Here is a 10,254-nt window from a genome sequence, read left to right as displayed (position 1 = left end):
TGTCAGCTTGCGTGTATGATTAAGGGCGATTTAGCATTTAAATCTAGTACATCTCACAACCACCTTTCCTAGTTTCTTCGTCACTCTGACATGTATTGATGTTTTTCAATATTTTTTCTCCCCATAAACACATTTAATGGAATGATGATGCACTCATGAGTGGTCCATTGCTGGGATTTAAGCAAAAAATTCGGACTGTTCGTATTTTAAACTGTGATTTTTTTTAAAATTCGAATAAGAGTGGAATTTTTAGGATTTATTTTCTTTCAGAAATAATTTTATATATATATAATTCTATGAATTACCGTATACAGAATACAAATTCGCAAAAATTTTCTGAAAACTCCAAATAATTTTTTTTTTTTTAAGTGACGAGGTATTATATAAATGGGGTGCTTGAACTAGAATTCCGCCAATCCAACTTCTCTGCCTACTATTCCAGAAAAAGCCGTTGGAGTAGAGTCCTCAGGCATCTCCTTTCACAGGGTCCTATCAGAAACAACTGTCATTACACACACCTCTTTCTTTTCAGCCATTTAAATCTAGCCATCCTTGTTTTTACATTTCGTTATAAATTGACATACATGCTAAGCACAGTAAAATAAAGGGTATGTTTAAATGTTCATGATCAATTGAAATTACAGCGGTTTGGTGGGAGGATTATTAGCGTTAATGAAAATTCTTGTGAAGAAAGGTCCAAAACAGACTCTGAAATGTGAACTGTGTAAACATTAAATGATTACATGCAGTAGGGAGTGAGACACTTTTAAGTAAATATTGTGACAACTCAAAACAAGTTTCAGTCTTATTATATCTCATCAGCACGTACTAACCAAATCATTCGCTTGGTTAGGTGATTTAAATTAATGACTCTGCTATAAATCGAACCATGCTTTTGTAACTGAGAAGGCAAAAACTGTTTTAGTCATTTGATTGTTGCCATGCTGGAGCACCGTCTTGAAGAATTTAGTCGAACAAATCAACTCCAGTAAATTATTTTTTAAAAGTCTGGTACTTATTCTATCCGACATTTTATCCAAACGCTAAGTTGCAGGAACGTAAACAAACGAACGCCGGTTGTCAAGCGGTGTGGGAAGAGGGACGAACACAGACAGACACGCACACACATACATGTGTGTATATACGTGTGTGCGCGTGTGTGTGTCTGTGTTTGTATGTGTGTACGTACGTACGTATGCATGCATGTATGTATGCATGCATGTATGTATGCATGCATGTATGTATGTATGTCATTATTCAGTTTATTTCAAGATTTCTTGCCAGTAGAGAAAGAGCCGGTTTCTAACCTAGATGCAAGGCTCCTTCATTGAAATTTCAACACTAACAGGTATGTATGTATGTATGTGTATGTATGTATGTGTGTATGTGTGTGTGTGTGTGTGTGTGTGTGTGTGTGTGTGTGTGCGTGTGTGTGTGTGTGTAAACGTGCAGAATTGTATGTTTTGTTTTATGTATGTGTTCTCATGCATATAGCTACATATCTAGACATGCTCATATATATTTAAATGAAAAAACTCTGGAAAGCTTTATAGATTTTTAGAGTTGTAGTGATGGATTGGATCTTTAGTCTTCGAATTAGCTTTCTCCTTTCTGGTTTTGAGAAGCCTAATTTCTCAAGATTGGTATTTAGGCAGTATGTTACATATCCCAGTGCCCCAATAATTACAGGTATAAACCGAAACTTGTAATCTGGACACAGTAACTGCAGATTTCTCAATAGTTCAACGTAGGTATTCACTTTTTCACTGATCTTCAGCTTTATGTCAACATCCGCTGGGCAGCTAATTTCCACAACTGTGCACAGTTTCTCTTCTCTATCCCAAATCAGTACATCAGGTCTGTTGCACTTACATTTTATTGAGGTTTATGTATGTATGTATGTATGTATGTACGTATGCATGTAAGTATGTATGTATTTGTATGTCTGCATGCCGTATGTATGTATTCGTAGAAAAAGTCATGTTATTTAACACTTTCGAGTGTAATTGGACAGTAATATCCCAGTGTGTGGTGTGGATGTGTGTGTGTGTGCGTGCGTATGTTCGTTGAAATGCACGTGAGTAAAGATATCTGAGTCCATTTGCCATTTTGTCCTCAGTCAATTTTCGTTTACTTAGCAACAATCCACGTTCGATTCCAGAGATCTTCCAAGGGCCATTCTACTGACATTCTTCATTCTCATCACCTCGTATATACTGATCAATGCTGCTTACTACACTACACTCAGCCCTTACGAGATAATCAACTCTTCATCGGTAGCACTGGTGAGTTCAATTATTATTATTATTATCATTATTATTATTATTATTATTATCATTATCATTATTATTATTATTATTATTATTATTATTATTATTATTATTATTATTATTAAGGCGGCGGGCTTGCAGAAACGTTAGCACGCCAGACGAAATGCTTAGCGGTATTTCGTCTGCTGCTATGCACTAAGTTTAAATTCCGCCGAGGTTGACTTTGCTTTTCATCCTTTCGGGGTCGATAAATTAAGTACCAGTGAAATACTCGGGTCGATATAATCAACTAGTCCTCCCCCCGCAAATTCTAGGCCTTGTGTCTATAGTAGAAAGGGTTATTGTTACCTCCGCCTTAGCGAAAGCAGAGGTATTGTTTCTAGTCATGTTTGTTTGTCTCTGGACAAAATATCTCAAGAACCGCTGAATGGATTCGAATGAAACTTTCAAGGATGTTTGGCCTTGTGACTGGCACGGTCTCATTAGATTTTGGGATCGATCCGGTACCGGACAAGGATTCTGGATTATTTTTCCGATTTCTTTACTTTACATGTATATGTAAAGTTGCACATAGTTCTCTTGAACACGCACACACATACACACATATACTCACACATTTTCAGCGTTGAACATTACCATCCCATTTCCATTGTATGCACACGTGCGCGTGCGCACGCACACATACCTATCTTTTACACACACATATAGTCACACTTCAAATGCCGTTTATCGGTTTTTTCACTCCTTCCTTCTCATTCATGCGACGTTCTCTTTGCCACTTCGCTTCCCCTCTCTCATTGTCATTACTTTCTCTCACTCCTTCTCAGCCATGGTTATTACTCTCACTACTTCTCCTTCACTGCATTAGTATTTCCTCACCTCTCCCTTCACCTCTCGACCAATATATATATATATATATATATATATATAGAGAGAGAGAGAGAGAGGGAGAGAGAGAGAGAGATTATTTTTCCGTTTGAGAGCGGTCGGGTTCATTTTTAGTATTTTCGTTTGTAAGAACAGTCCAGTTTATTTCAGATATTTCTCATTTTAAAAAGCATCTCCGGCTAATCGTTGAGAGGACGTTGGTGTTGCCTTGGCGGAGGTTTGCGCTCTCTGAGTGCTCTCGGCGAGATGGCCGAATCGTTAGCACGCTGGAAAAACTGCTTAGCGGTATTTCGTCCGTCTGCACGTTCTGAGTTCAAATTCTGCCGAGGTCGACTTTGCCTTTCATCCATTCGAGGTCGTTAAAATAAGTACCAGTTGAGTACCGGAGTCTATGTAATCGACTACTCCCATTCCCCAAAGTTTCAGGCCTTGTGCCTATAGTAGAAAGGATCTCTCACTGAATAATAATTATTGAGTGAGAGATCAGCACATGCCATCAGGTTGACAATGGGGTTCAAATATACGAAGCCTAATACACCCATCACGACTACCAGGCACATACGTCACAACAATATGTGCGCGACATGGTAATCTCATATTACGATAAAAAGCGCATGACCTTGCAGGTGGAGCCCAGTTAGAATTTTCTTCAGGTCGAGTAGCCCATCCCATTCAAAAGGTCCCTGAACAAGGATTGTTTAAGGATGGGATGATGAACGAAACACCTATGTTTCCAGAGGTGAAATATTCAAACCCCAAAGAATTCCTCTCAACACATGGCTATGATGTTCCTCCACTACTTCTGCTAGTGATCAGAGATACACACATCGTCAGCCACCAAAGGAAATGCTCAACTGATTATGGTCAAGCAATGACAAGCAAATCTGTGGTATTGAGCAGAATATTTGCTGTAGCCCATCTTTTATACCAAGACAAAAAAATGTACATGATAACACTGCCAATCGATTAAGATGGGAAGCAACGAGAGCCACTGCCTGGTCCAGCATCAGGGCATTTATTATTATTATTATTATTATTATTATTATTATTATTATTATTATTATTATTATTATTAAAGAAACAATAAGAAGAGTGCGACTGTTATCGAATGAACAATACTTCGACATCTCGTATGTCTTCGAAATGTCGAAATATTGTTCATTCGATAACAGTCGCACTCTTCTTATTGTATCTTTACTTTCTGGAGGAGTAAGATCAATCCTTAAATATTATTATTGTTGTTGTTGTTGTTGTTGTTGTTGTTGTTGTTGTTGTTGTTGTTGTTGTTGTTATTGCTGTTGTTGTTGTTATTGTTGCTGTTATTGTTGCTGTTGTTATTGGTGTTTGGAAGGAGTGGACGCTTGTTCGTGGCTCGTAAGTTTTCTTTTAAAAATCTGTTGTTTTATTAGTTGGTATTCCAAATTTCTTTGAACTAATAAACTAAATAACCTAGCTCGCTATAAGTAGTTGTCGAGCTGCTCAGGTGAGAATTTACCCCTAAAGGGAAATTTTGCGATTTAAGATTGCAAATTTGATATTTTAAAACAAAACCAAGCCCAGGCACCTGCAGCAGCAACAACAATAGCTACCACAACAACAGAAGTAGCAACAGCGACGAGGAAGATATATTTTAAAACGAGGCAAGCACGACTTCCATCATCGTCTCCAATACCAATATCAACACCACCACTACTACCACCACAACTACCACAAACAGTAATAAAACGACAACGGCGGCAGTTCTTTTTTCTAAGCAGAATGAGAACGAATCCGCGCAAACTTGTCGGAAAATAGAAAGAGTCGAGTTAACACAAAAAATGTTGACAGATGCACTTATTAAAGAATGGCAGAACAGTTTTCCTTAATACACAATAGAAAGTACAAGAAAAATGCATATCGTTAAAGATGAATAAAATGGAGCAAATGATGCAGGCCCAGATCGAAAACGCCTGAGACCCGTCTGGGGTTTAAAAACTTATGTCGCTCGAGGAAGACACTTTGGCATAGTTGAGATAAGATTCTCAACTGAAAAATGCTACAACAACCCTCAAAAGTGAGGAACTCTGGCTAATCCTGACATACCTCGGTGGGAGGGTTGTCAAAATAAAGGTAGCGGAGGTGCTACCAGAATTGGACGTCTCATTGCAGGTAGCAGCAGTATTATACGGCATAGAGGACAAAAAAAATTCTACAAGACCTCAAAACAGGAAAGGAGAATTGGTCGGGCACGGGCGTGGAACTATGGTTACACGCTGATTTGGGTGGTGTCGAAGCTATCCTTGACCTGATCGATCTAGCTAGAGGGCAGAAAACCGAGATTGCACATTTGTGACAAAACGAACCATTTGAAAGTTTTCTGTCCCATGCAAGCAAAAGAAAAAAGCCGATGCTGCAGATACCTCCAACACAACAACAAAAACAACAGTAGCAACGCCACCGCTATCAACCACAGCAACAACACCAATAGCATCGGTGCCAACAACAGCATAAGCAGAAAGAACAGCAGGAGAAATTCATTCAACAATATCAGCAACAAACACCGGTACTATAACAAACACCTACATCATCGCAAATGAGGCAAGTCTTACCGACACCATTCGACTAGACCACCAACTTAGAAATGCGCGACTGTGCAGACACCCCCCCCTCCCCAATGCCACAGATTTTTCCGACCGTGAAAACTCTTCCAGCGAGGAAATCAGTCTTGAAAACCTACCAGAATAGATCCTGATGAAAGAAACAAAGATAAAATTACAAAATGAAAAGTGAGGTGCGAGACTAAAATCAAAAAGATTAGAGGAGGAGACACAGAAAAAAAAACAAAAAAAAACGCCACCTCACACCAACACACCCCACACCAACACAATTACAAATATCTCCAACACTACAAACACCTCAACAAACGAAAACATATAGTAATCCAGACCAACAACATGAACGGCAATCCCAAGACATCACTAATTACACGGCCATAGACATAAGCAACAAGAACTTAATGAAAAATATTCAAAACTACACAGATATTACTGTAAATGAATAGATCGCACTTCCTTGTAACACTCCTATTCACATACAAAATTATAAAAACAACACGATAAACTTAAACACACTGAAAGCAAAATATCCCAAAGAAATGCCTATGGCGACACTCACAAATAGCCAGGACAGAACATCTCTACAGAAATAGGGTAAGTAATTCTCTTCATTCTCCTTCTCTCTGACAAACATAGCTTTGATCAGAACAGGCAGTATAAGTACACATGGGCTGGGGTCACCTTGGAAACAGAGTCACTTACTCTATGACTTCAGGTCACTAAGTCTAAATGTAGTGGCTATCAATAAAGCCAAACTCTCCGGCCGACGAGCTTTCCTTCCCTTTTTCGGTGGATGCGAGATTTACTTATATCAATGTCAACCAGGAATGATGGGGTGGAACAGCAGTTTTGTTCCGGAAAGGTCTGGATCTCAAGATAAAGACTATCTTCTTGAACCCAGAAGTTAAGTTGGTGATCCTGGATATGAACAGTAGAGACGGGGATGTTTTCAAACTGGTGACTGCTTATACTCCGATAGGACAGGACAACCAGATTTCTTCAGACGCCCGAGGTTTTTCCTGAGAACGTCTCTACCTTTAGTGTTAATGAGTGATTGGAACACCATCTTGGACGCACGTTTGGATTGTGTAGAGCTAGCTATTAGAAAATGTGGGTGCAAACTCAAGCAAACCTGCTCAGACGCTTACAACTGTCTGACAGGTACCGACTGGATTTCTTGAACGTGCCAGTGTGAATATGGACAAACCGCATCAAGTCATCTAGGTCGTACCTAGATTGAATATTCTGTAGGCCAGTTGATAAGGATAATGTAAGTTGTTCACTCTTTAAAATCTTCGGCTAGACAGACCACAAATTTGTGATCTGCATGTTCGACTTAGACTTCGTAGGCAGGGATCCGGTTTCTATAAGCTGAACGCGTCACTCTCGGCGTGCCAAGTTTACAGAGACCATATTAGCGAATTAAGTAAGCGTGTGTTGACGGGGTCAGTCGTCAACAACTAGTGGTTTATCCAGAAAAAGACAATTAGAGTAGAATCGATTAGTTTTCGTAAGGCATTAGTGATAGAAAGGAATGGAATAGAGGGAAACTTAAAAGAGGCGCTTAGGAAAGGCATCGCAACCGACGTGCTGTCAGTGAGATTAGCCCTGGACCAATTCTTCAACGCTAACCACGAAGGATACATTGTCAGATGTAAGGTGCTTGTCGTAGAACTGATTGGTGATGCGCAGACATGCGTAATTTCAAGCAGATCCGTCCACCACCTCCACCTCATGTGATATATCATAGACAAGAGAGGGCTAAAGAAGCTGGCATGGGTGGAGCCCTGATCAATTTGGATCAATCTAAAGCCTTCGATAAGACCGACCACCAATACTTGGTGGCCGTTCTCACAGCGGCTGATTTCGAGCCCGTTTTCCGTGGCAGGATCGCTGCAATATGCATGCGCCTGTAGGGTGGAGGACGATGTGGTGAGGGTACTTGCCCTAGTAGTCAGGGCGACCATGATTTTGTGGGATTTCTACGAGCAACCCTAGGAAGTCTCCTTTGGGGGAATTATTCATTATTATAATTGTATATTGATACTATTTTTCTACTTTTTACACGCTTTTATGTAGCCCTACACTGTACCGTCCCCAGTGATTTTTTTTATGAATCCTTAGTGTGAATAAAGGAAGCATCATATAAGAATCAATGTAAATAATTAAACTCCTAAAAGTGTATGCGTGTATGTGTGTGTATATATATATATATATATATATATATATATACGGTAATGTAAGGGGCGACAGTTTCCATCCTACAAAACTTGCAATTCTTTATAAAGCGTTCAAATGTTTACATTTTATTACAAGTAATCACAGATTATTTGTAAATATCATGCTCTGTTCATAAAAGAAAAGAAAAAAAAATACTACATAATACATTGATGACAACGGCAAAATTTAAGTTGACAGCTCGAGATGGACAGCAGCCTAATCGAGACTGCTAATGAGGCTCACAATGATGAATTTGAGGCTGACATTGACGAATTGGTGTGTGTGTGTGCGCGCCTGTATTAATGCGGGCGCATGCGCGCGCGCACGCACGCATATATATATGAAGTAATGGTTGTTACCACCTCAAAGTGGATGTTCCGTAAAGAACGATGTTAATACTCTTTTTAACCCCAGGAAGTCACCTCCTCGAGCTGGTTAACGACACAGTAACTGTGTCTGTTATATTGCAAACAAGGGAGCGAACATCTCCCATCCAGCGGTGACAGGAACAGTAGACCAGCTTGTTTCAGTGTCTTACCTTGCCTCAGTACTGGTACACCTGTCAGACATGGCAGTCGTTCGTCCCAGTTAGCTTTATATAAATAAATAAGCAACATTCAGCCGCTGGTCTTGCAACATGCAAAGTAGCTAATTCTAAAATCTCTATAAGAGATGCAAGTAATAACTCTACTGAAAAGTAATGGTTGTTATCACTTCAAACTAACTGGTCTACCGGTCCTGGATGGGAGTTGTTCGCTCCCATGTTTGCACTATAACGGACACAGATATTGTGTCGTTGACTACTAACTGGAAGAGTCATCCTCCTGGGTTAAAAAGAGTTGCATCTCTTATGTGTGTGTATAGATCAAACAGTTTGATTCAAATTCCTTGGTACTTTAAGTTTCAAGCGTGATGCTAAGTCTTGAGCCATTGGAATTAGAATGAGATGTTGATGGGAGAGAGTCACTGTTTATTGCTAGGCGTTAGCCTGCGATTGATTAAGAAGGGTCACACAGTATCACAGTTTGATGTTGGTATTTCAGCGACAACAATTACTTGGAAAATACCGCATGGTGAACAGGAAATTGACCGAGTGGCGGACATGAAATCGGTAGCGCTGTTGTGGGGATGAGGGAGAAAGTAGAAAGAGGCGGTAGATGTGCAAGTGTATACGTTTAGCGTGTGTATGTGCTTATATATCTGCGTGTGTGTTTGTGGCTGTATTTATGCGAGTGTATGCGTGTGTGCATAGGTGTACATTCACATGTGCTTATACATCTATGTGTATGTGTGTGCCTGTAATAATGCGAGCGCATGCGCGCGTACATAGGTGTACATTCACACATCTGCACGCGCGCGCAAGCACACACACACACACGCACACATATGTATACATATATATATATGTATATATATATATATATATATATACATACATACATACAGGCACACACACACACACACACACACACACACATGCTCGCATGTATCTATCCACATGAGCATATGCACATGCACGCACAAGAGTACGCGAGTACACACATGATACACACACGTGCATGCATACGGCGTATAGATGTACGCGTGCGCGCATATTAACTCCTGCTGTTATGTACAAGGGGTAGACAGGCATGGAGAAGCGTTGGATATTGGTGAAATAAATCTGAAGCGCATACCTCTGGTGATAGCAGTAGGATAGATCGTATTTCTTGTTGATGGATACTGCCGGTTGGTAGAGGATATGCAGTTTTTCGTGGAGGCAGAGCTGGCAATTAGTAGCGGCTGGTGAATATGGTGGTGCCTTGTCGACAATAGTCCATTTGATGCTGAGTGTTCCGTCTCAGAGGTCACAAAGTCTCCAGAGAAAACGTGACAGTAAAGTGGGGTTCTCTCTATCTGTGGCTCTGAAGGAGTACATATGCTGGAAGCACCGTCTCTTAAAGTCATTGGCTGTCATACCTATATAGTGCTTAGTGATGCCATCGGATGGTGTAAGGGTGGCTCTGTATACTACAGCCCTTGAGAGGCAGGATCCTTCTAGAGAGCAGGTGGTGTGGTTTCGGAAGTTACAGGTTGGTGCTGGGATTGTGTTGGTGCACTTTTGCGTTTGTTGATGCGTGTGATGCTAGATGCGATGTTGTTTGTTGATGCGCGTGATGTTAGATATGATGTCAAATGCTTACCTTGACATTATGGGGGTTAAAGAGTTTGTAATACTTATGGCCTCTAGGGAAATATTTCTTAATTAACGACAGGAAGTTCAACCAGGAATTTTCCTTTTC

The 10,254-nt window shown here is 40.2% G+C and overlaps 1 protein-coding gene across 1 annotated transcript in view; it reads left to right on the top strand.

The window, feature by feature from the left end:
- LOC106879876 (large neutral amino acids transporter small subunit 1) overlaps nt 1–10,254 on the top strand; it is a 38,333-nt gene that overhangs the window by 10,069 nt on the left and 18,010 nt on the right. The window contains exon 4 of the mRNA XM_014929644.2: nt 2,162–2,285. Coding sequence (XP_014785130.1) covers nt 2,162–2,285 — 124 coding nt within the window. The remainder of the gene's footprint in view (nt 1–2,161; nt 2,286–10,254) is intronic.

Source organism: Octopus bimaculoides, chromosome 20 (genome assembly GCF_001194135.2).
Source record: "Octopus bimaculoides isolate UCB-OBI-ISO-001 chromosome 20, ASM119413v2, whole genome shotgun sequence".
Lineage (NCBI taxonomy): Eukaryota > Metazoa > Mollusca > Cephalopoda > Octopoda > Octopodidae > Octopus > Octopus bimaculoides.
Note: the sequence above shows the minus strand (reverse complement) of the source record. Positions and strands in the feature narration are given on the sequence as shown.